The sequence below is a fragment of the Triticum urartu genome, chromosome 6A (assembly GCF_056163025.1).
Source record: "Triticum urartu cultivar PI428250 chromosome 6A, HENAU_Tu73, whole genome shotgun sequence".
NCBI classification, from domain to species: domain Eukaryota; kingdom Viridiplantae; phylum Streptophyta; class Magnoliopsida; order Poales; family Poaceae; genus Triticum; species Triticum urartu.
In genome coordinates this window covers 38,581,056-38,607,350 of record NC_141878.1, presented here as the reverse complement: position 1 = coordinate 38,607,350, position 26,295 = coordinate 38,581,056, and the positions used below count along the sequence as shown (strand labels likewise).

General features: G+C 45.3%; 1 protein-coding gene, 1 long non-coding RNA gene and 1 pseudogene across 9 annotated transcripts; 1 reads left to right on the top strand and 2 right to left on the bottom strand.

The window, feature by feature from the left end:
* Positions 1-3,195: 3,195 nt before the first annotated feature.
* On the bottom strand, positions 3,196-5,083 carry LOC125515612 (cytochrome P450 89A2-like; annotated as a pseudogene). Its single transcript, XR_015608195.1, has 2 exons — positions 4,004-5,083; positions 3,196-3,893 (listed from the first exon to the last, which is right to left on the bottom strand). The product of XR_015608195.1 is annotated as a cytochrome P450 89A2-like (transcript).
* Positions 5,084-8,046: 2,963 nt separating this feature from the next.
* Positions 8,047-11,916, top strand: LOC147963623 (uncharacterized). Its single transcript, XM_087529641.1, has 2 exons — positions 8,047-9,075; positions 11,665-11,916. The coding sequence occupies exons 1-2, from the start codon at positions 8,047-8,049 to the stop codon at positions 11,914-11,916; spliced, it is 1,281 nt and encodes a 426-aa protein (XP_087385767.1).
* A 7,625-nt stretch (positions 11,917-19,541) lies between these two features.
* LOC147963622 (uncharacterized) lies at positions 19,542-24,952 on the bottom strand. 7 transcript variants are annotated; one of them, XR_015609344.1, is made up of 8 exons: positions 24,575-24,951; positions 24,327-24,501; positions 24,039-24,105; positions 23,855-23,894; positions 23,327-23,383; positions 21,023-23,091; positions 20,498-20,633; positions 19,542-19,958 (listed from the first exon to the last, which is right to left on the bottom strand). It is a non-coding gene; the product is annotated as an uncharacterized LOC147963622 (long non-coding RNA). The 7 variants fall into 7 exon arrangements; XR_015609341.1 differs by having other exon boundaries at positions 23,855-23,957; positions 24,575-24,950; XR_015609339.1 differs by having other exon boundaries at positions 21,023-21,157; positions 22,238-23,383; positions 23,855-23,957; positions 24,575-24,906.
* Positions 24,953-26,295: the final 1,343 nt, after the last annotated feature.

Sequence of the window (26,295 nt, the reverse complement as noted above, 5' to 3'; positions counted from 1 at the left end):
CTGATGAGCCAGCGGTCAGCTCGTCTCTTTGACTTATACGAACAACTTGTCTCTTCAACTACAACACAGGGCAAAAAAACAAGCCATGACAAACAGTCCAAAAAATAACGCACCATGCGCTTGGCCGCAAAATGGACATTAAGCCACGAAAAGCGGTCCAACAAAAAACACACAGTGCGCTTGGCCACAAAATGGACATTGGACGCATGGGACAAAACAACCGCGATTAAAGAAGTGCACGAAATTTATAGTGACGGATCAAATGGACTAAAACTTAGGTGAGAAGTCACGATTCGATACATGATTTACTGTTTGATGGACACGCTTCATAGATGAACACAAATTGAAACAACAACAAACAAACATGCATCAACGATCGTATGGTATAATACACACACAAAGGAGATGCATGCACACAACATATGATATATACAGTATGGTATATATACGCACAAAAAAGATTCATGCACACAGCGTATGATATTTAAATACATTATAACTGCGCAGTTTTCCTGCCCTCTCAGGCCACTTGCTTTCTCCACCATTCGATTTTTAGTTTTGTGCGTTTCTGGCCATCTGATTTTCTTACAGTCCCGCGTGTGCTTCCTTCGCTAACCAGGAGCTCTAAACGTAGCGGGCCGCTGCTCCCGTAATAATTTTGGTCCTTTCCTGTTAAACTGGGCCTAATGGGCTTGAGAATAGTCTCCGTTCGTCTGCCTTCCTGGAACGGGGCGGTGCCTGGGGCAGCCGATCGTTCCTGTCGATTCGCCTCCAATAGTTGGCGATTCAGTAATTAATTTATACACCCCTAAAAAGGAATTAATTTATACCCCATTAGGGGAGTAATTGCAACGGACCATTAGTGGCAAATCGATGGGGCGCACCCATCAGCGCCCATAATTGGAGGTCAGTTACAACTTACAATATCGATTTATCACATCTGCATAATCTCCATTGTCCAGCTACTCCTCATACGAATCCTTCGTGGGCAGGCATGCCTGACACTCAGATTGATAATTTGACTCCCCGCCTCTGGCCTTCCACAAGTGTTCCCTCGTTCGTACCTCCACTCTTCCTCAAATTTTGCATGTTTTTTCTCAAGTGATGTTCTTCTTTGTGCTCTCAAATGAATGCAGGTTTCATTGTGGTCCACGGGGTTCACTGGATTTCTCATTCTTCTACGTAAATTGCAACGTGAGGCACTGCTTTCACCTTCAATTGTTTCTTCCCTGAGAGTATATTATTCATGAATGGCACCATGTTTGCAATTGCACATGGCGCTAATGGTTAAATTGTTTGTTATGGTATAATATTCTTTTCTGCTTCCCTATTGTAGATAAAGCAGCTGCATTCAAACTTGTAATTTTGACTCTGCTTCTACAACAATTTTGATATATACACAGTGTGTTTTCATGACTGCTATGAACGTTAGTTATGCAAACATAATTCCAATGAATGCATGTGCTATTGGAGGATGAATTCAAGCTCGGTACTGCTTTGTTTGCTGCTTCTACCGCATGGTATTCTTCCTAACAGCACATTCTATGGAACTCTAATGTCAAATGGACAAGTTATTATCTGTGCACTGTTATGCCTCATGTTAATTATCTTGCGAGGTGGTTTCATATGTTGGTATTCTGGAGTAATTGCTCCGGGTGGAACTGACTACTCTAAGTCACCACTCCCTTCTTGATTTCAACCATGTATGTGACAATCTCCATGAAGTGGAAAGAGTGGAGTGAAAATGATTGGTCTACTGATGTATCATGCTTTTGAGCCGACTCCTATCCTATGTTTGCGCAAGGAACGATGTCCAGCTGCAGGAGCTCATTGCACGTCAGAGGATCCAATTAGTATACCCAAACCACCAAGATGACCGATTAATTTTGGAGCTAGCCAATCATGTGTAGCAGCCCTTAAGATAAGTACTGCTATATATATTACTGAAGTCCGCGGTCGGGTGACTTCTCAAAAATGTGACTCTGCACTACTGTAATCTAGCTTCTTCCTCTCTGCTTGTATGGGTTGATTATAATTGCTTCTTCATCATATCAGAAAAATGGCATTTGCTACTGCGATCCTATGTGGCAATTTGATCAATGCTATTGTATATTGGGATTGTCATGTTAAGTTTCGAGATGCTACTATCAAGTTATGCATTTTTTGCATGTAGTAGTACAATCTCCTCGAATATCAGCTTGTGTGGTGTTGCCCTATGGGTAACTTTATCTCTACAAGCTTATCTCTGCATCAAAGATTGTTCTCTCGCTCAGATGCCAACAAATCATGTTATCATCTTCAAATATATATAAACAAAGTTGTTTAATTGCAGAACATTTGAATTGTATAGATTAGCAGTATATATCCATAATTTCAGACCCCAAAAAGGTTCAAGGTTTTTATGTGAGTTACTTGTTCTGTACAAAAGCTAGATCTCAGGCTGTCAACATTGTCCAATTTCATGCATATATAAAAAGATTATATTGTTAAAGAATAATTTTCTTATAGGATAATTATCTTATAGATTAGATTTCAGGCGTTCGATATTGTCCAGTTTTATGCACAAATTCATGTACTGGATAAAATTTGTGTCCAACGACACCTTTTATGTTATCAAAAATTCTGGCCAACGGTGACCTGCATTGCTCCTGAAGTGTACCAATTATTACATCATGCTGTTTATATCACCTTGATGTTTCATTGTTGATGAAAGGAACCAATTTAATCCTCAAGTTTTTTCCTCATTCTATCGGGGGATAGCATGTTATTAAAAGATATTTTGCATCCCTATTTATTTTTATAAATGCCAACCATTTTAATTTAAAAATGTACGGACGCAGCAACGCGCGCCATCGATGATCTAGTATACACTTTACATAGCAATATAGGCGGGAGAAAAGAAACGAAAAAAGACAAAAGACCTCGCGAAATGCAACGGCTGTAGCGAATAGAAAAAAAAAACAGAAAGGCAAAGCCAGCTCATGTGGCAAGCCAAGCCACGCTGCCAAGCCACGCTGTCACACCGCATGCACGTCCAGTGCCGGGCTCCTGCGTGAGCGCACGCAGCACGCTGGAATACGGACAACCGCGAGATCAGCTTGTGAATCAATTTAAAAGACAAAACAAATCCAAGGATGAAGAATTTAGATATGAGATAATTATATCACATTTAGATGTGAAATAGCAAACCCGCTTTGTAAATAGCTACTTCCTCCGTTCCAAATTATTCGTCATGGTTTTAGTTCGCTTTGTAAATAGCTACTTCCTTCGTTACAAATTACTCGTCGTGGTTTTAGTTCATGAACTAAAACCACGACGAGTAATTTGGAATAGAGGGAGTATTATAAATGTTGACTATTACATTGGCTATATATGATATGGCAACTTCATATAGCCAATTATTGGCTATACTATTAACCATGCTATTATTATACTTGCTCTTACAACAAGGTATGCATGTCTAATTAATTAACTCCTCCTTTTGGCCTCTTGTAAGCAAAGAGCCGAGCACGCAGCGGGCGCTTCATGACACTGAAGAACCCGAAATGCGGGCGGAGATCGACAGCCAGCTCCCCTTCCGCCTCCCTCCACTCAAACTCCTTGACGAGGTTGGACATGAAGTAGCCCATGTGGAGCATGGCGACACCCATGCCGGGGCATACCCTTCGTCCAGCACCGAACGGTAACATCCTCATCTCCCCGCCGCTGCTTCCGGCCGCCGCAACAAGGTTCACGCTTTCCCCACCTCTGCGGGGTAGGAACCGTTCCGGCCTGAAGTCATCCGGGTTAGCCCACGCTGTCTTGTCTCGCGCCAGAGACTCTGGACGGAAGAGCACATTGGTGCCTGATGGAATACGTCGACCATCATGAATGATGTCGTCTTCTTCCGACACCTAGCTTGTCATCAGAAAATCACAAACATAATATTGATTGATTAGTAGAGTACTTAGTTAGTCTCAATTAACAGATTAGTTTTTCACGCAGTCCGCCCGCCGTTGCTTACCTGCCTCACCACCAAGGTCACGGTGGGGTGTAGCCGGAGCACCTCCAGGACGACAGCGTTGAGGTACTCTAGCTTCCCAAGAACCTCCTCGCCGACCTCCTCGGTGTCCATGTTCACGGCATCGTCGATCTCCCTCCGGACGGCCTCCTGCACGTGTGGGCGTTTCACCAGGTTCGCCCCACTGCAGCTCCGCGGCCACAGTTTCAGTTCCTGCACCAACGAACTCGGCGCACATGCCCACGATTTCCCCGTCGGCGAGCCTACGCTGCCGCCGCCTTCGCTTGCGAACGTTTCCGTCATAGGCGTTGTGCTCGTCCTGGACCCAGAGGTCGATGAGCGTGTCCACGTACGCCGGCAGCTCCCCAGACTGGCGTTGCCGGGTGCGGCGGGTGTGGATGAGCGGGAGGTACATGTCCTCCTGCTTCTGCCGCAGCGCGACTAGCTTGCTCCACCGTTTGCGGTAGATCATCCTAGCCACCGCCGGTAGCTTCGCGAAGAAGCGCAGCTCAGGGAAGAACTGGACGAACTCGTGCGCGTCCGCCATGGCGCGGACGAGGCCCTTGTCGACGCCCTCGCCGAAACACATGGTCGCGAGGAGGCCGAACATGGCATTGCGGATGCTCTCCGCCGCGAGGACCAGGCCGTCGGGGCTAGTCGTGCACTGCTCTCCGAGGTCCGCGACGAGACCGGCGAGCGCGTCGCGGCGGGCGGCGGCGTAGCTGTGGAGGCGCAGCGGGTGGAGAACCTCGGGGGTGAGATTGCGGCGCGTGACGCGCCAGAACGGGCCGTACGGCGCCGTGGTCAGGTTGTGATGGCGAAGGTGCGAGACGACGGCGGTTGGAGCCAGGGATGCAGGGCGGTTGGAGAAGGAGCCGCCGACGCAGCCACGGACGAGAAGGCGGTGCGCCGTCGCGCGGTCCTTGATAACGATAGCCGGCTGCCGGAGCCGGCGTGCTAAAGCCGACTTGATGCTGGAGGCGAGGCTGGATGAATGGCGCCGGACGACCATGAAGACGACGACGAGGAGCATCATCAAGATGAGACTGAGAGTGAGTAGGTCTCGCATGGCCGATTGATTGCGATCGGTACGTACTCTCATCAAACAGCCAACGCACATCCTTTTTATATATGGACAGGTCAATGAACTAAGAGGGTGTTTGTTTTCAGGGACTTAAAAAAGCTATAAGTCCCATCGAAATCAAATAGGAAAAACTTATAGAGATTTAAAGTGGGTATTTGGGATTTATGAAATAAAACTCTTAAGGAAGGACTTATAAGGACTTATAGTTGTAATGTGATCTTTTAGTCCATGTTAAGTCCCATGAACCAAACAGGTAGGCACTTTTTAGGGACTTGAGACTTACTAGCAAAAAAGCCCGTGCGTTGCAACGGGAGAAAAAAAACCACACAGCCCTAACACAATAACCATGACTCACGACCCCAATAGATGCATCCTTTATTTATTTCAATATGGCATCTTATCAGTCTTGCCATTTATCCTTCTTCCCATCCTCGTCGATGGACATGCATGGTTATAGATGGTTTCTTTCGTCTTCAATTTATTTTTGTTAAGGTGTTTATTTTTAATTTGAATCGGCACTTGTACAAAAAAAGATGTATCATCCACTACTGATTAACGTTCCATCCTAAACAACGTTCAAAAAATTATTAACATGTGAAACAACATCATATTCAAATTTTACATATATTTTCCTATACAATTTTCATATATAACATGTTAAAATTGGAGTTATGGTTTAAAAGATATGAATATTTTTACAGCATTTGAATCTGTCCCTAAACAGCATTTAAAAATAGTTAATGGGTAAAAATAACATTGTATTCATACTGTACACATTTTTCTAATCAATTTTCATATATAACATTCTAAAATTGGAGTTACGGTTTAAAAGATATGAATATTAAAAAAAACATTTGAATCTATATAATAAAAAAGGTTATTTCCTAGACAGACGGTGGCTTAATTAAGCAAATTCTCAGGGGGTTTTCTGAATAAATCGAAGAGTTTACTACTCCCACTTAAAAGAGGATGGCGGGTTGATTAACCGAAATCTCAGGGGGTTTTATGCAAAGCATGAAACGTTTTCTGCTCTCACTTAAGTTGGATCGCGGGTTTATTTGACTTTTTTGCAAAATGTGCAGCGACGTACAACCAGAAACAGTCGCTGCTTTATTATTATATATTATTATTATTATTATTATTATTATTATTATTATTAGGGGAGATAAGTTGGGACTAAAAAAAGTTCTAAAACTTATGAACCAAACATGAACTAACATGCATGCATATCACGCGGCTCTTATTAGTGGAGAGGAGACGTGTCATGTGCTCCCAGAGATCTGTATATATACTCCCAAGCAGCACATCGTCCGGGAATCATTGTTATGTTTCATCTTATGGATGCATTAGTGACGTACGCAGTGTGTTCTCGATTGAACTCATTTGTGTCCAAAGAAGAAGATATGTATGGTGATTTGGACATTTGGACGTAGTGCCGACGCCGAGCGAGACATACATGCATGGAGATTGAGGATCCATTTCTTAAAATTATATAGACTCTCAATCATTTCATTATGATTTGATGTCTAGCTCATCAATGCATGGGCACAAACAAGTTTGTTTTTTATATGTTTCCCACTTGTACCTTCACGTATGTGCCAGCGCAACACCAGGATAAATGTGTCTCCACTTGTACCTTGATTGTGCATGTATATGTCAGTGCAAACGGCATCAGAATAAATGTGTCGAATATCACTGGAAGTCTAAAATAAATTTAGAAATAATGCGAGCACCATTGTCAAGTCTAGAACTTGAACCCTAGTAGACTGAGGATGTCATTATCCTTCTATCCATTCAACCACAGATTGGTTCGCTACATTCAGCAATTCCTAGAAGCCCCATTCTCCACGTCCGAGTTTTGGTGAGCATGTACTTTTCTAAATATGTCGTTCAGTGGGTGGCAAAAGAGCACATGTGGTCACCGGTGACACCCACGCACCGCAAGTTCAAGGTTATTGTGTTCCTTTGTGTGCCCATCCTACATTGTTGAGTTGCACGACAAGATGGCCATAGCGACGAGGACCTGCTACGACCATGAGGCTTTCCTTAAGGTGTTTGAGCTTGCTGACGAAACAATGACTATGCTATCTTCTTGGGACGAAGATGGTCCCAAGACGGTGTAAGTGCTAGCAGATGGTCGTGGTGTGGTATGGTGTGATGTCGTTGAACTGTACTGTGACAGAGGCGGAGACAGGCCTATGGCAAGCGGGCCTATAGCGCTAGGCCTAGTAACAGTGGCCCTTGTAATTTCTCTTTAGAAAGTACAAAAAAAAAATCATCAAAGTGCATCATTCAAGGTACTTAGCCCTAGCCGTATCTGTGATACGATACTAGCTCCGCCTCTGGATTGGCCGGGAGGCGATTAACCACGGACGATCAGTCGACAGGATGCTGGTAGTGGCTGGCCCTCAAGGTGGCATGTGGCTTCTCATTCCAGAGATATCTAACCAACCAGGAGTAGTCTACCATATATATCTTTTTTTTAAGTTTATGCCTTACTTTACTGTAGCAGTAACATACACTGCCAGAAGGTACATCGTTTGTCTTGTTGGATAACAAAGTAGGTACACAGGAGATTAATTAGGATCGAACAAGGGATGGGCATGCATGCAAGGTCTGCTGGGCATGCTAGCTATGGAAGTACGGCGGAGCACTCGCTGCAGACTATGGAAGTACCATTGTTTGTCTTGCTCCGGCGTGGGATTTGGCCGGGACACAGAGAGTGAAGACGACGATGACGAAGCCTCGCTGCAGCCTATCTCCTCCTCTACAAAATAGTCGCGCTGGTGGGCCCCGTAAAAAAACCGGCGCAAAGCTTCTCAAACCAGCCCAGCTGAAATACCGATTCGGGGAGAGCCCAGCTGGTGTTAACCCTAGCTAGCTCTGTAACCGGATCTGAGTCAAACAGGGATCGACGACCGGCGGCTTGCGCCGTACACAGATCACACGGGGCGCATCATCGATGAAGTCATCACAATGGGCCGATCTCCCCGACGAGCTTCTCCGCGAGGTCTACCCCAAGATCACCGGCCTGCTCCACCGTGTCCGCTTCGCCGCCGCGTGCAGGTCGTGGCGAGCAGCCGCAATAGCCACGAGGATGGCGGCGGGTTCCGAGCAGCCACCCACTCTGCCATGGCTTGTCTTGTCGAATTGTAAGGACGACCGCGACAACAGCAATATGAAGAGCGTGTACTGCCCGGAGGATGGCGGGGTCGTGCGCATCCGACTGCCGAGCGAGGCAATCGGCAAGCACCTGGTGGGATCTTACGACGATGGCTGGGTCGCCATGCAAGGGCCCAACCTAGAACTTGCAACCGTGAACCTATTTTCTGGCATCCAGGTGCCCTTCCCCGCAAACAACATGCGCCAACGTGTCTCGGTTCGGAAAGTTGTCTTCTCAAACCCCCCCACCTCAAGACGCTGCATCATGGCTGCCAAGGTCTCCCACGTCAACGATATTGCTCTTTTTGATATCGCCATCGCTGTTTGCGGGATTGGTTATCCAGACAATGGATGGAGGATAAAAAAAATTGATGGACTACGTCCCGTCGACATAATATTCTACAATGGTCAACTCTATGGCATCACCGTAGCAGAGCTACTCATGTTCGAAATAGGTGTGAACAAAGTCCATGGGCCGGTGATAATTGGTGAACCCCGCCGGTTGCAAATCCGAATGTGTAACGCCCCATTCGTGCACCCGAACTACATCGTTGAGTTGCATGGAAAGCTGACATTGGTAGCAAGGACCTGGCATGGCATCAGCCGTGTACCTTCTTTCAGGGTGTTTAAGCTTGTTGACGACTCAACCACGGGGTATGCTGGCATGTGGGAGGAAGTAATGAGCTTGGGTGACTGCGCTTTGTTTTTGGGGGGCAAATGGTCCAAAGCAGTGTACATCCCAACGACCGGACGCAGTGAGGTGCAGAGAAGCTGTGTCTATGCTGATGATGCGACGTACTTGACGGGTTTTGACAGCCATGGTGACATTGTATGTCCTTTGCAAAAGAGTAATAGTATTATGCCGAGGATAAAATCAGTGGGATCTTATGAAGTTGTCCGCTCCCCTGGCATGTGGATTCTTCCTCCAAATTTCTTGCCTATCCAGACTAGTCAAGTGTATTCCGCAAAAACAAAAAAGAAGAGACTAGTCAAGTGTAGGTCCTTTAAATTTATTCCTAGCTAGTGTATAAGATATTAGGGTGAACCTTTACCACAAATTGGACTATATAGATTATGGAAATAGCTACACTATACAAAGTCGTATTTTACTTTTTTTTCGAGAATCAAGTCATATTTTACTATGAGGTATATATGCCTTGTTAAAATGGCCGCTGATAGTCTACAGGATGCTTGATTGGAATACTGTGTCAGGCCATAGAAAAATTACAAATCGCCATTATCATTTAGTTCCAAACTCCATTACGTTAAGTACCTTATTCATTTTCCATTGAAAAGAAAATGGCCACAGCTACGATTAAACCGGCCGATGGTAGGAGTTTTTAAACCGCCTTGCCAGCCGTTGATCTGCGTTAATTTAGGCCGCTTGATCCCTGAACGATAACATCACTTCCATCGCAACAAAGCCTATATGTCTCAAGCACCGATGGGTGCATCCTTGCTCCCGCACAATGAGCTTCAGTTGGGCAGTTGGCCGACATGCACTAGCCGTAGCGCTCAGGTAGCAGCAGCCGCGTCACCTGTCGTCTCACGCCAAAAATGCCGATGAGCTCACCATGCACGGGCCACGACAGCAGCAACGTCACTGCTGTGACCACCCCTTGAAGCACCGACGAAGCTCCATTGAAGCACCGACAATGCTCTGGCCGACCGGCAATGCTCCAACACAGCACTGGCGAAGCTGCTTCATTGCAGCTCCGGCGAAGCTTCATTGAAGCACCGACAATGCTTCGGCGGGCCGGCAATGCTCCAACACAGCACCGACGATGCTTCGTTGCAGCACCGGCGAAGCTCCGATGGCCCCGACGATGCTTCATAGCAGCGCTGGCTGTTGTAATAGGGTGGGTGGTCGCATCACCGATGCTGCTGCAAAACCCCGATGGCATGCCCAGCTGCACAGCACCGCACCGCCGCATTGATGTGATGCAGCTCCTCACTACAACCAGAGATTACACCATGCGCTGTGAGTGGCACCTTGCGACACCGCCGTCGTCTACAGCACCGACGGCCTCTATCCCCGTGGCCCCCGTAGCACCCCGACCATGAACATCATCGCCGTTTTGCGGCAAAGAGCTCGCCGCCCCTGTGGTCGAATAGCAGGTCGTCGCAGTGCAGCGCTGCCCCTTGCAGCAGCAGTAGCTCCACCGGCCGGAGTGAGATACGAGAGGAAAGGACGGCATGCTCTTCGGGAGAGAGCAGAGCAAAGTTGCAAAGGATTTGGGGAGAGAGCAGCAGCAAGATTTTCCTGATATAGTTCAGAGGAAGAGAACGACTCGAGAAGAAAGGGATAAGGCTGCGGGATGGATGGCCTGGCTACAAAGACACGTGTCAATCCCTCAAGGCGGTTTTACGTGTGCGTTAAATCAGTCGGTTGAAAGGAATTGTTTTCCAAAGAAAATCACAAGTATTTGTTAGCTAGTGTGTTGAGGAGACCTAGTACAGCACTGCAAACAAGTTAACCCAACAGAAATAAAATCGATTCGTCCTTTTGCATCTTAGTTGCACGCGGGTAACCCAACAAGATGTAATAAGATGTGAACGTGTAGAAAGTTTTCAGAGTTTTTTTAATATTTAAAATATACACTTTGTAGTTTTTAAAATAACGAGCTTCAAAATGCTACAAGCAGATGGCAGGAGTTGCATTATTCATCTGTCTAGCCTTTGCAGCTTCCCAACAAACAACATTTATATGCATACCCAATCTAAAAAAAACATTTATATGCATACCCTGCCATGGGCTGGTTATTATTATGGATTACATCAACCGTACATGCCTATCTCTCAGGAGTCAGCAACTACTCGAACAGCTGAGCCCTTCAACTTTGTTGGGACATATCCTCCGGCGAGGAACGCCAAGCAGCCTCCGGCGACACAATATCAAATGCTGGAGTGAAGGAGACAAACTCGACATGAACGCGAGCACATGAGTATTTACGGTGACGAACGCCCCGGCGACGAACGCCGCCCCTGGCCCTCGCACCCCCACTTCCATTACTCAGGTCAACTTATATAGGAGTACAAAGGAGATTATCCTCCAGCATGCATGGATAACCCAGCCACCGCTCTGGCCAATAAAGCCACGCACGCACGCACCACTAATTAACGCCTTGATTCTATCTCCTGAAATCCCTCCAGAATATATCAAGAGATAAGAGAAGGATGTTCCTATAAGCCTTCTCAGAGCTCAGCGATTCTGGGCCGTCGGATCGGTTCCCTTGATGCGTTTTCGTCCGTTGGATCGACATCTGGAAAAATCTGGGCCGTTGGATCTGGGATCGGCACTGCTGGAATGAATATTAATGGCAACAAAACGTAAATACCATGCCCTCACCAGGGCATTTTGGTCATTTCGCGTGGTGGGGGTATAAAAGGGTCGGCCGCTCCTGTGACGGAGACCTAGCCGCCTCCTCCCTCGCCCGCCCCGCCTCGCTCGCCGCCCTGCCCCGCCCCGCCGCCTCGCCCACCCCGCCCCGCCGTCGCGCTCGCCGTGGCCGTGGCCGATGACCACGACCCCGTCGTCCCGCCTCGCTCGTCCCGCTCGCAGTGGCCGATGCCCCGCGGCCTCGCCAGCCCCGCCCCGTCCGTCCCGCTCGCCGTGGCCGATGCCCTGCCGCCCCGTCCCGCCCCGCCGGTCCCGCGCCGTGGCCGATGACCGCGCCACCAGGGACCGCGGCCACGAGCTCGACGGGGGAGCAACGGGCTGCCCCGCCCGTCCCGCTCGCCGTGGCCTTCGCCGATGACCGCGGCCCCGCGCAGCACAGCGTCGAGCTCGTCTTGCTCCGCTGCGTCCTCTCCTCCTGCCGGATTCGCCGCTCACCGCCACCACCGCTCACCCGCGACCCTGCCTCGTGGTTAGGGTTTCGGGTGTTGGCTCCAACACCGGCGGCCATGGGGCTGCGCCTCCTCTCTGCCTCTGGTCGGTTCATCCCCTCCCCCTCCTTCCTCCTCCTCCTCCCCCTCTTCCTCTCTATCTCTTTCTAATCCCTCTCTTCTTTTGTAGCAGTAGAGGAGAGGAGAGGGGATTGAGCCTGCAGCTCCACATGTGCTTCAATTCGATTTGGAGTAGAGCAATTGATGTGCTCCTACAGCTGCTGTAGAAGATAGGATGGACGAGAGCACATCACACAATTCTCCACCTGTGATGAACACCGACCGACATCTCCGCTCTGTGGTCGACCATGGTGTTATGGCAAGTGGTGATCTGATGTCGTTGGTTTCGGTTTATCTTTGCTTAAGAAATGATCAATTTGGGTCTGAAGAATAGTTGTACTATTAGTGATAGACATGGAATGGGGGTCAATTTGGCCGGCATCTCTCTCTCTCTCTCCACTGCTGATCCCCTTTTTTGCAGCTCAGTATGCTAGGGAACGGATTCACAGTCACAATGGAGTACTGGGTGTGACATCCAGCTGCAGGTTGGTATTCTATCCCTCTGAGATGTAATCTTGTGTGCTGCAGTCTACCTTGAGGAGAGGGATTAGCAATTTTTGTTTTCTTCTTGTGGAGGAGATTCTCAGATTTAGTAGGTTCCAAAGAAGAGATTTTTCTTTGTCTTTCTTGATTTGTTTGTACCTTGCTGCCAAGGAAGGCCTTGGATCTAGCTAAATATTTACAGAGCACATGTTTGTTGCCTTGCTTGGCGTGTTGGCCGTATTCTGCTCTATGTCTGTGTATGCGTAGAGGTGCTAGCTAAGATACATCTGTATGCATATATGTGTGTGTTTTCTTTGCTTCGGCTGAAGATGTACTGATTTTGCCCCAAAAGAAGCCATGAATATTGCAATTTGCTTGATTCCCACTTGTGTTATTGTTAAGCATGGTTTCTTTTTTTTCAGGAGCCTATGTGATGTGTACCTATGTTGGTGACTTGCCTTTACAGAGATCCATTATGCCTTCCTCTTGATAAGCACGACAAGCTTTTACTTGTACCCTGAAACATGGAGCAGCTCGATGCGCTGGCCACGTGCGCCGAGGAGCCGGCTGCTAGCAAGGTGAGCCCCCTTTGCTTGGACCTGCCTATGCTAGATCTGTCCAAGATTTATGCGATTGGATCTGTCTTTGATATACGCCATGTGATTTGTAGTTGAATAATCCTTTTAGCCATGTCGATGCTTGCTATGTAGTCCACTGTGCATCAGATTGTTTAGATCCAATGAATAGCCGTTTTTACCCTGTCCATGCTTGCTATATGGTCTGCCATGTATCAGACTGTTTAGATTTTTTTGAGTGTCTGCTTGCCTTTGCTAATTGTAGTCAACCCATAGCACGGTTGATGTTTGTATGGCAAGAACGTGCCCTGCCTTCTTTAAACGCAGGTTTTCTGTTGTCTCATTCAGCTAGGCTTTTAGAGATTAAATGATAACATATATATTCATAGCAGGACGACAACTGTGCAAATCTGTTCTTTGGTAAATAGTCAGGAATATCTGATAACTGAGAACAATATACAAGGCGGCCAGGCCCGAGATCGCCTCCCTTTGCGTGCATATTGAAGAAGAGAACCACTTCTATCCCCACTGTTTGTACCATTGTTTGACCATAGTTTGACCATAGTTTGATCAGATTTGACCAAAATTCAAAAAAACTGAAATAATTATTTAATAACACTAATATTCTTGAATAATTATTTAGTAACACTAATACTTCTTAAATAAGTACTTTGACCATAGTTTGAGCAGATTTAATGAAAATTAAAAAAAACTGAAATTTGAGCATAACTTTTTTTCCTTTTGGAATTTGAGGATTCTACAAATTTGCAAAAAGGCCGTAGATGATTTTTCATATAAAAAACTTTTTAATCCGAGTTCATATGCAAAAGTTATGCCCATTTTACAAATTCCAGAGAGATTTTGTAAATAAAGTCGAAATTCATATTTGTAAATTTTCCCAAGAACTAGACCACATATCACATGGGAAACTTATTTTATTTTATTTTTTTGACATTTCCATCATTTTCTTTTGTTTTTTCTAAAACTGAAAAGGCGGTCCACGGGGGGGTGGGGGGAGAGTTTGAAAATGGGACCTTTAGTACCGGTTCGTGCCATGAACCGGTACTAATGCCTCAAAGCCCATTAGTCCCAGTTGGTGGCACCAACCGGGACTAAAGGTAACCGGGACTAAAGGTCTGACCTTTAGTACCGGTTGGTGCCACCAACCGGGACTAATGGGCATCGCACCCTTTAGTCCCGGTTCGTGGCACGAACCGGGACTAAAGGGCCCAGGTGAACCGGGATAAATGCACCCATTGGTCCCGGTTCTGGACTGAACCGGGACTGATGGGCTTACCCGGCCAGGACCAAAGCCCCCTTTTCTACTAGTGTGGTCGGACTGAGCGGAGGCATGGGATGGACGACGCCCGCAGCGGCCAGCATGCCAGATTGGTCCAAAGGCTTCCTTTTTTAGTTGCTCAACAATGAGGTTGTGGGAGATAAGGATGAATGAGAGAAGACCTTATCTGTAAATATGGAGAGAGGTGTGGATATCCTTTTGCAAAATTACCATAGTTTGCTTTCTATCCTTCCACTCAAGGCACATTGTCGGAAGGTGTGAAATAAATAAAGAAAAATACAAGAACCAGTCTAAGAGGGTGTTTGTTTCCAGGGACTTATTGGTCTAGGGACTTAAATAAGTCCCTATAAGTCCCATCTAAACCAAACAGAAGGGACTTATAGGGACTTAAAGTGGGCATTTGGGACTTATGAAATAAGACTCTCAAGGAGGGACTTATAGGGACTTATAGTTGTAATATGGTCTTATAGAGACTTATAAGTCCCAGGAACCAAAAAGATAGGGACTTTTTAGGGACTTGAGACTTATAAGTTGGGACTAAAAAAAATCCTAGGACTTACAAATAAGGCCTAAGACTTGAACTTTTGGTAGGCTAGAGATACCATTGTTCTCTTAACCATTCAATCACATGTTGGTTTCCAAGATGAAGAATGCTTCTAGTAAGTAGATAATGATGTGCGGTGGCTTGCAAAAATATATTGATTTTTCTTTCCCTTTAAATTTCGCCATTAGAAGTTGAAGACTTCCATACATCTGTGATCTTGGCTAGTGTAAGAGTTGAAGAACCATCCATACCTAGCGCATGTGTGGCTCTGTCTCTGAGCTCACCAACACGCTTCCTCATCGTCGTTGCTTCGTCCCCATCCATCACACGTCGGATCACGCTCACGATCTCTTCCTTGCAGACAAAGCCGTCGCCAGCAGGCCCGGCGGCGTTAACCCGGGCTGCCACCCCAGCGTGGACCTCCAGCATCGCGGCGTTCATCTTTTGCTCTGCGTAGAGCGGCCATGCGACCATCGGCACCCCATTGAGAATACTCTCGAGGCTCGAGTTCCATCCGCAGTGCGTGACGAAGCATCCTACGGCGGCGTGCGCGAGGATCGCCGTCTGCGGGGCCCATGACAGGAGAACACGCCCCACCCCCGACGTCCTCTCGACGAACCCCCTCGGCAGGAAGACGAGCTCGTCGCCGTCATCTTCTCCTTGCCCGGTCCCGAAGAAGGCGCCGTCCGCCGTGTCCTCGTGTGGCCTCTTTGCCCGGTCCCGAAGAAGGTGGATTGACGAAAGTTTCTAGCATGAAAAATCTCATGATCCCTTTGAGCCTGGGTGGCGGTCCATAAAAAAACAGGCAATCCTGGTCTGCCCAGGTGCCTAGACAGGCAATCCTAGAATAACCAGGTGCCTCAATCCACCCAGATGTGTGTTTAAGTTACCACCTTAAGTAAACCATTAATTAACAATCTCACATCTGTCATGAAATACTCTCAAAACCCAATCCACGTCTACGAGCATAGCATGTCACTATAAGCATAACGTAATAGTAACTCCCAAGGTTTGAATGCAGGGCAATAGGTTCCTACCTCATCAACTACTTCCCAATACCCAGAACTTAATTAGATCCTAATCATGCAATGTTTGAGGTTTGATCTAATGCAATAAAAACTGGGTATGAAAGAGGTATGATCAAAGTGTGAACTTGCCTGCAATGTTGATGAAGATGATTCGTACTCAAAAATCTTGATAGCTCTACTCGTCACACTCCGGTCAATCTATCGTAAGCAAGCAATAGTAACCACACATAAGCAATCACTCAAAAGATCAGAAAGAACGAAGAAGACGATTCGGAAAACATCAAACCAAGAAAATAACTCTTGCAACATAAAACAATTTCTAACAGTACCAAAATTATGTGAATTTGGCCTTATCAGACAGTTTAGGTCAAGAGCTTCGATTTGCAAAAAGAATCAACTCAAACGGAGCTACGAAACTAAATTTATGATCAAACGAAGTTTGAATTCAAATCTGATCTAATTCAAATTTTAAACTTTTCAAAAACATGTTTGAGTTGGATTACTGGATAGAGGGGATCATAACGAAGACGTGGGCGTTGGTTTCGTTGGATTTGGACTAACGAGTAAAAAGTTATAGTCCTTTGAAGTATAGGTACTATTCTGTAAATAAACTATTCACAAACGGGTCCCTAGCCGAAAATTAAAAGAAAAAGAAAAACTCTATCGAGCGAACGCTCGCTAAACAGATCTACAGAAAGAAAACGTTCACTAAAACTAACTAAACAGAAAACGTACGTTTAAGTAATAAACCAAAAAAAACAAACCTAGGGTTTTTTTCTTCTTCAGAAAACCGAACTAAAAGGAAACCGAGAAAACTGGGCGGCGGTTATACCGGTTCGATCGGTTTTTCGCCGAAAACCGGCGGCGACGGCGAACGGACTCCGGCGAGGTGCGGCGCGGCTCCGGCGTTGGGCGGCGACGGCAGCGGCGGGCGACGGCGCGGGGGACGGCTGCAGCTACGCAGTGCGGGGCGGAGTGCGGCGGTGAGCAGCAGGCGGCGGCGGCGAGGCGCGGCTGCGGAAGATCTCGCCGGCGGCGTCGGTTGTGGCGAGTCGAGGAGCGGCGGCGGCGAGGCGAGGGCGCGGCAGCGGCGGCACGAGGCGAGGAGGCGAGCGGCGGCGCGAGGCCTGGGGCCCGGCTATATATAGCCTCGGGGGGGGGGGGGGGCTCGGGACGAGTCCGGCGGCGGCACGGCTTCACCGGCGCCGTGTGGGACGAGGACTCCCGCGGGAGGCGGTTGCGGCTGGACTGGGCCGGCTGGCTGGGCTTCGGCCCAGTTGGCCCGGTCCGATGGAGAAAGTTTTTTTTAATAAAGATTTTTCGAAAGAACAAACTAAAAACAAAATAAACAGTATATATTATATAGGCATACAATATACCAAAATGTTCAGAAAAAGATTTTTCCTACAACGAGGACATTTTTCTAGCATTAAATAAAATACACACAAAATCAGATAATTCAAAGAGTGCTACTGATCTAATAAAATCCAACAAAATCATTTTAAAAAAAATACCAAAATGATTTTGAATTATTTTTTCTCCAATTTTCTATTGTAGGGAATCATGTTACCCTAATTTCCATATATTTTATTTTTGGAAAAGAATTATTTGAATAAAACTTAATTAACTCCAAATTGAAAATAAATTCAAAAAAACTTTGAATTTAATTCTTTGAACTCCCAACTCATATTTCATATAATTTGAAGAAGTCATTTTATCTTCGCTCGTGAAAATCATTGAGTTGCATAAAGTTGCAGAATTGGAAATATTTTCAACACCCCTGATCATTTAAATAAATGGAAGAAGTCATGTCATCTTCTCTCTAGGGTTTTGTGTTGAAAGAATTTGAATTCATGGAGATCAAAAAGCAAATATGAAAGTTTGGGAAAGTCCTTTTATTCCCTCTCTTTTAACTTTCAAAAAGTTTCGAATTCACTCACTTTCACACAATCAGTCAAACAATCAATCAAATCAATCTATTTATTATAACATTTCAAAATTTAGAATTTTAGGATGTTACAGCCCCACGATCCAGCTAGTGGACCTGGCCAATCTTGGTTAGTGACAGCTGGTACTGCGTTCACCGACGACGAGGACGCAAAGAGAACAAGTGGAAACATGGATGTCATGTCATATTGAAATGGAAGATGTGGACCTGAGGATGAGGTATTCATCATGTTTATTATGTTAGGGGCATGAGGATGAGGTTTTTAGTCATGCTCAATGGGTGAGGGCGTCTGGACTGTTTTCACCCGTTACAATGCACGGGCATTTTTGCTAGTCAAAAGAAAAGAAAATAACGCTTGGGGATAAAAAGAGGAACATCCGACGCGGCTTGCCTGCTCCCGCGCCTCTGCTCCCGTCCGTGCTCCTCCGAACGTTCCTTCTTTTATCCCGAAGCGTTATTTTCTTTTGAAGTAATAAAAAAAATCGGAAGTACCAGTCTTGTCCGGCGCTACCGGCGCTTCTTTATCTGGCGGCCGTCGCTGCTGCTCCCATCTTCCCCAGAGCAGCGGCGACCAATAGCGCTGGCGCGTCATTCTGTGTCGGAGGCTCAAGACGCCGGTGGTGCACGCGACGAGCCGACGATGATCTTGGCGGCTGCCAGGATCGGACGCATTATGAGCCTCTTGGTTGCTGCGCTTTCCGAGCCTCCGAGGGCTTCCCCCCGATGTCCATGTACTCGATTGGCTGCGCCTGATGCCATCCCATGGGAGCATGCCGGAAGCTATACTGCAAAGTTCAGAAACTACAGAGCCATTCTTCAAGTTCAGGTTCGTTCTCTTCACAACCATGTCCCTCATCAGTCACTAAAAGGAGGAGCGTCCGATGGGATGGCTCTGTAGTCGATGAGATGGGGGAGCACGGATGGGAGCAGAGGCGCGGGAGCAGGTAAGCCGTGTCCATCCTTCCTCACCCAGCTGTTGTTGCAGCCACCATCCCTGACGACAACGACTCTATTTGCCGTCGCTCGTTGGTCCCTCATCAGTCCCTCATCTCCCCTCCTTTCCTCGCCCACCCCCATCTCCCATCCCGTTTTTGGTTCCGTATCCTCCCGAGCTCGACGTGAGCGCGTTGGTGATGCGGAACTCCATGCCGGAATTGGCTGCGATGCAATGTCTCCTGCACAGGAACGGTGTATGGCGACACTAGATGGACTTGCGACACATGGAGGCAGCGTGATGAGGAAAGAGAGGAGGTTGGTTGCGGGATCTACACAGAGGTGGGGGTCGAGACCGTTTGTTTTGGTCATAGACGAGCTTTGTACGTACTAGTTGCTGGGGCGCGCCTCCTCTGCATGCCTGTGCGTACCAACCTAGCTATTGTAGTTGACAACGTGCTTGTAAGTACCTAGCTATCCTGGGCGTTGCCCTTTTCAATTGTTTTTTTCGTGGGTAGCACATGTGCACGCAACTATTTGCTGAACTTATATAACTTGCTGAACTTTGGAAAGCAGAGCAATCCAATAGCAGTGACAGTACCATCTTATTGATTGGGAAAATAAAATACAGCAGTAGAAATGCAATACTGGCAGTGCACATTCATAAAATACATTAGGTGAGAGCATCATACATATCGATAAGCTTATATGAACAGAGAAGTAGCAGTTTTGTAGCCTAAATGACTGATTACGAAGAAGAGAAGTGCTTCAAAAGCAAATGCACACTTAGCAGGTCAAGTCGACCTCGATGACCACCGTTTTTTTCACATCTGCTCCTGCTGCTACCTAGTCGTCAAGTCAACCTGAACGACCAGTGCATCGGCAAGCGTGTAGAGTGATGGTCCCTGACGGCATCGAGCTCGTGGAGGCTCAGACTGACGTTATAGCCCGCGCTGTGCGGAGGAAAGAACATGTAAATAAGTTAGATACTTGTTCATGGCTTGTAGATAGCTGCGAGAGTAAATGCTTCAAAGCACTCTTGTTCAGAAAGTGGATTCATTCTCTAATATAGGTAGACAGAGTACATATGAAGCTCCATATCTAAGTGGACAATTGTGTGACCATGACGGCAAAATGTATCTCGATAAGTTGGATGGTGAGGCTAGTACAATATAGGATTTCTCAGGTATGGCATTCATACAAGAATATTCAGAGTTCCAGTCAGGTCAGAGCTACACAGTGCACTGGGCTAGCTAAATTCAGAAACATGGCATCTTAGATGGTTCAATTGGTCAAAAGGTACAGATTTAAAATTAAGATTCAAGATCAAATTAGTTTTCATTTGTGGGACACTTTTCTCGTAATTTCAGCATAAAAGGTGAAATACTGTTCGACCCCATTTTTCAATAACCATCAGTACTGTTCCAAAATGAGGACATTTAAAAACTATTTTCTTTTCTTATCAGAAAGTCTGAAGTTACGTGTGGCTTACCGAGTCGAGCAAGATGTTGTAGGCCTTGTAGATCACTGGCGAGATAGCATCAAGAAAGTCCCTTAGCCGTGCCAATAGCAATCTTCATCCTTGTCGATTTTTATCCTTGTCATCCACGGAAGGGAGCAATTTATACCTGAAGGAAATATGACCTTTTAAGTCAGTTTCCTCTTCCACATTGACGAAGAGTTGTAACTTGCATGTACCAAGAAGCTAGTCGGATAATTAATTATGAAATCCAAAATATCTAGTATCCCATTTTACTAAATATCCAATATCTACATTCATATGATTTTAAAAATAGAAAGTGTTGACCCTTTGGAAGGGAGAGAACTCAACTATCCTCTTGACTTATAGAAAAGAAACTTCACATGACAAGAACATCTCATTGACAATGGATGAGATGACACTCATACGTGCTCGGATTTCTAAATTAACATTTTTTATCTTGTTGGTCTCAAGAACCACCAGATGTACTAATACCTGTAATGATCAATTGACAACAGAAAGCAGTAAAAAACTCACTTTTGAAGAGGTGTGTCTCAGGGCTCCCAATGCTCATGCACTTGTACACCAGCATCCTGTGTTCATCCTCGTAGCACTACTCAACCAATTTACCAGGTTCTTCTGCCTCAGTTGCCCAAGAAAGAAAACCTCAGCCTACAAGAACAAAACCATATAAGCTAACCATTCATCAGCCAGGCTTCGAAATGGATCTGGCAAGCACATGATCGTGCTGACGCGTGCAGAGCGCTCTGTTTCACACTCACCAGCCACTCTTTGTCACTACTGCAGTTAGCATATGCATAATGTATATGTACAGATCATTATAATCGAATATTATGGATGCCATAAATTCCTGAATTTCATCTGTTAAACAAGCAATATATGTGCCATCCATCAAGTTTTGCACAACAGCTAGTACCCTTCATTACCTCGTTTGTGGACTCTCTCTGAGTCACCCTATCAAGTTGCCCCCGCCTAGGCCCTAGTTTCTTTTCTGGTTTTCCTTTGCAACTACCCCTCTGGTTGGGAGTTCCCTCAGCAACCAACCAATGTAATTATGTAAAGCAAGATTTTATTTTATAAGGCAGTGGGAGCTTCTCTCAACTGTCATTCAAGGTTAAAAAATGGGCAAAGATATCTAACTATGTACACATTTGATTGTAACTTCATAGATTCTTAATGAGTTGGCAATCCCGACTCCTAAATTAAACTACAGTGCGAAACAGAAGAATGTTTCAAATTTATTCATAAGATAGAAAGGTAAGTGCATATAAGGAAATGTACCCCTGCTTTTGATAGCATCGTAATAAAACACGTGTGGATGAAACCATTAGTTCTTGAATCCCTGACCCAAATCCTCTAAATCAAAAAGGTCCACCATATGTTAAAATATTTAATACAAGTCTTAGAAGTCATTTTCGTAGAAAATTGCAACAGGCATTGAAGTGAATACAACGGGAGCACAAAAATACAGAACAATATTTACTTCATTTTAACCCACATTGAGGTGAATACAACCGGCGTTGAAGCGAATATTAACCATAATTTAGTAGACAAAACAGTGCAGTTCAACAAAGGAGGGTTAAACAAGCACTATCACTGTTGAAACCCATCATGTCATCCTTTCGTTTTTCAACTTTCAAGCATGGACTGCACAAATAAATCACTACTGTCCAAATTCAGCATTCATTGCACAAGCAAATTAAGGACATGGGGATAAAGGAGAAGATGTACCCTGTGCATGGTCATCTAAACCCTTAATGAAGTGCTAGCACGCATACCTAAAGAGCCAAGAAACCTGTGACCAACCGAAGTTGTGTCCGATGGCTCAGGTAGGAATCGACACCAAGATCAGTACGTGCAAAATAACACATAATTATACAGTATCAATCAGGACAAATACTGCAAAATCAAAGGTAACAACACAGAAGAATTGTATATATAATTGCAGGTGATGTGTATAGGATTCTTTGAGTGGCAAAGGTCTTGCTCATGTGGCAAATGTAATAACGGATGTGAGGCTTCCTTGTAGAGACGCCTCAAATCTGTGAGCTTCTTCCTATAGAGCCTCACTTTGTTCCCCATATGCATTGACCATCAGTAAAACGACGATGATACACCTAAACTTTACAAAGCTACAAAGAGATGGACATTAAGCATTGAGGACTGGACACAGTAGAATGTACGTCGTGGTAGTACCTGACCCTGTTCTCACATTCAGTGTGCACAATCTAATGCCAATAATAACCAAATCTAAATGAAAATGATGTGTAAGTTTTAGTAATGTGGCCCTCTATCTAGGATCACACTCATTTAACCCTGCCGCACCCCCTCCACGCAATGTAAGTACTCAGCCCCCCTCCCCCAATGTAACTTGGTTGACAAGACTTTAATAACTCTTTTAATACAAAGATTGTAGGAAAACTCTCCTACGGTCATTTACGGTTCAAAAAAAAGTTTTAGTAATGTGTGGTAGAACCCAACTGAGAGCAGTGGAGACAAGATCAAACTGTAGCTCACCATTACACAGAAGAAGAGGATAGTGCGTGCATTTTATTTAGCTTCAGATGCTGATTTTCCGTATTTTTCTGCTCTCAAAATAGGCACGTAAGATCTGAGCATCACAATGTTTCCCGCTAACTAAAAGGGCAGGTACATGATGAGAACAATTCACACCAATAAATTAGATGAAGCTCTGTGCCAGTTTCATTTGCAACATACATACGACCTATTTCTGGAACCATAATTAGTTCAAAACACTAAAAGGAACACTTATCAATTATTATCAAGCAAATGACTGGATAAGAAGTGAAAGGAAATTACCACTTTAAATTTGGCTTTCCATCACTATATTCATTCATCTTTTGCTGCTAGCCAAATCTGAATATATCCGATCAACAAAAGTAGACATGTAGTTAAATTCATAAAAAAAAGTAATTATTAGTTTCCAAAGGCACCAACAGGATACAAGAAAAAGACATGCCAAAACACTGCCAGTAAGCTATGAAGACTCCATCCAAAAGTACAGCTACGCCACTCAGCAAATGTAATCATGTTACAACAATTAGCTGCTTGCATAGGAAATAAGGATCATCTTGGAGTGGCCTCAAGGAGATATTAACTGCTTTCAACTTAGTAAATAATGTAAAACTAATCCATGTCGATGAAGCAACAAATAGGTACTGTTAGCTTTGTTACTTGACATGCAACTAACAAAAGTTAATTTTTCAGGCAGTGAAAAAATATTAACAGCAAAGAATGAATAAGAAAATTGTGTTATTGTGGTAATCAGCAGAGACCTAAAAAGTAGTTATCTAGCCAATTAGATAAAAGACATTGATTTGAGTATACCTGCACTCAGATCTTTCATAAACTATCGTTTGTTCTTGGTCTGCATCATATGAACCCAAAGTAAGTTTTCCCGTTTACTCTTGTCTTTTCAAGGAACATGGTTCTAGGAACATGACAAAGGAAGTGAATTGGTAAAATTTTCCCCAAAAACATTAGCCATGGAATGTACACAACAGGAGCATACCCGGCTGAATCTCAAGATGGTGTAGCCTAGCTGAATGGGGAGGTGATTCCTGACCTGTCTCCACTCACTGGTGAGGAAGGAAGCAAAAAATTAAAGAAGGGGAAGATAAAGAAAGTGGACAGCTAAAATCCAAGGAACAAATGCTCAGCAACCAACCAAAATACCCAAACAAAATTCCAAAGATGTAGCAGAGGCAAGAAGAAGCCAAAAGAGAAATAGGAGATGCAAAGAAGACAAAATCTAAGACAAAAAAATAGTGTGATCAGATCCACGGGTGTAGGCGCTCACCTCAACTAAAGCCACACTTGTAAACCTTGAAGTCTCACAAACCTGTAGAAACCAGGGACTGGCGGTGTGGACAGATGGGGAGGCTAATCAAACCGAGAGGAGGAGCTGATGAGAGTGAAGGGAATGAGAAAGGTCGGACATAGCTGGGACTGGAGGTGCAGCATCATGCAACCACCTGAAAACCATCAGATCTGATAAAGAACACATCTAGCTTGCAACAAAATCAGTGGAGGAAGGAAGGATTGGACCTTATCGGTGGAGATGATCTGGGTCTCGAGGTGTCCTGATAGCTGGAGAGAGAGAACTTGCCGGGCCACTCGCCGAGGAGCACGCCATCCGTTTTGGCGGTGGCGACTGAACCCTAGCCGGTCGCCTCTGTCGGCGGCGGAGGAAGGAGGTGGCGTCGCGAGGATGGAGGGACGGCGGCACCTTGCTCCAGCCGGAGGAGGGGAGTAGGCGGCGTGCACAAGAAGGAAGGGGATCAGACCACCGAGGGGAGGAGGAGACGTGCATGCGAAGGAGAAGGGGAGGATGAGGGCGTGGGGCTCGACACGGTGTTGACTGCATACGAGCATGAAACCTCGGGGAGGTGTTACCTGGGTTAGATAGATCCTGCGACAGTAAAATTCGACGTGGCATAGGCGAGCGAGCGCCCTTTGCGCGACTCGTAAAGGGTTCAACGCGGCGAGCAGCTGCCATGCACGAACATGGAGTTAACGCCCTTCCTAGTGCTCCATCCTACATGTGCTAAGCATGTCACATAAGCGAAAAATTAATATTTGTTTTTACATTTTTCACAATGGTCTTTTTATATCTTCAACCAACGTTATACATCATTGGTGATTTGGTGGGCCAAAGGCCATTTTAAAGCCCACCATAGAACCACTCTTCTTTAGTGTTCCCGAGACAGGAATTGTGGTGCATCCTCCACTCTCTCTTTCGCTTGTTTTTCGAAATCACTAATTAAGGAGCACTCTTTGTAAGGGTCACTCCCACCTCCCAGGTTGCGACAAGTGGCACACTGCATGTGCGTCACTTGTCACAACTTGGGAGTTTTTATCTTTTTCGTAGATTTGTTTATTCAAAATGTTTTATCTCTTAAACCGTATGTCCGAATCTCGAACCGCTTTCACCATTTGATTCCTCGCATCGAGATCTTCAAAATTAGATCCCTTGTTGATAGGTTTTGAAGAACTTTTTTCACAAAAAAAACCGGTGAAAAAAACCGAACCAGGAGCATGTTTTTTTCCTTTTCGAAAGAGGCACGACGGTGCCTCTCGCGGAAGCAAATCGATTGGGCTAATGCATTCTTGGAGAGCCTGGATTCACCACTACTATGTATGTAACGTTATTATGCGGATGCATAATTCTATGTTCGGATCACTAAGCCACCTCACATTGTCTATATTCTCAGGGAGTCCTTGTTTTTATTTCCTTTCTCTAGTAAAATTCTTCCTCTTTGAGTACTAGTACCTCTTAGATTTCTAGCTAGTATGCTGCTAGAACAATAACAACAGCAGCAACAGCACAACAATAACAACAACAGCAACAGCAGCCACCACCAATTAGCCTATCATGCATGCCCCTGTTTTGGTTCAATTTCTATCTTTGTATGTGCATGGTTCAACTTTAACTAAACTGAGCATTCATTTCCTTTTGGACGTTCAGTTTCTTCTATGAATGAATGAATACGCATCACCATTTTTTGCTTCAAGCAATATATAAATTATGGTAGTACCATTGGCTTGGCTGTGTATAGGTTACCAACATAGTTGAGTTATACTTTTTATTTATTTATACATATGTTTGTCTGTTTCTCATCCGTGAGAAATTTTTCTAAGCTTGCTCACTTGCCGAGCCATGCTTTACATCCGTTATGCATCTGCTAGTTGCTTCTCTTTCAGTGTGTATACACAACATTAACTCTTTAGAATCTGCATACTTTAACTCTTTAAAATGTGCATATATG

What these genes read in the sequence shown, in the direction of transcription:
- LOC147963623 (XM_087529641.1), top strand. Translation starts at nt 8,047, where the DNA reads ATGAAGTCATCACAATGGGCCGATCTCCCCGACGAGCTTCTCCGCGAG. An exon ending in TTGACAGCCATGGTGACATT is followed by an intron (nt 9,076 to 11,664) that starts GTATGTCCTTTG and finishes ACGGAGACCTAG; the next exon opens with CCGCCTCCTCCCTCGCCCGC.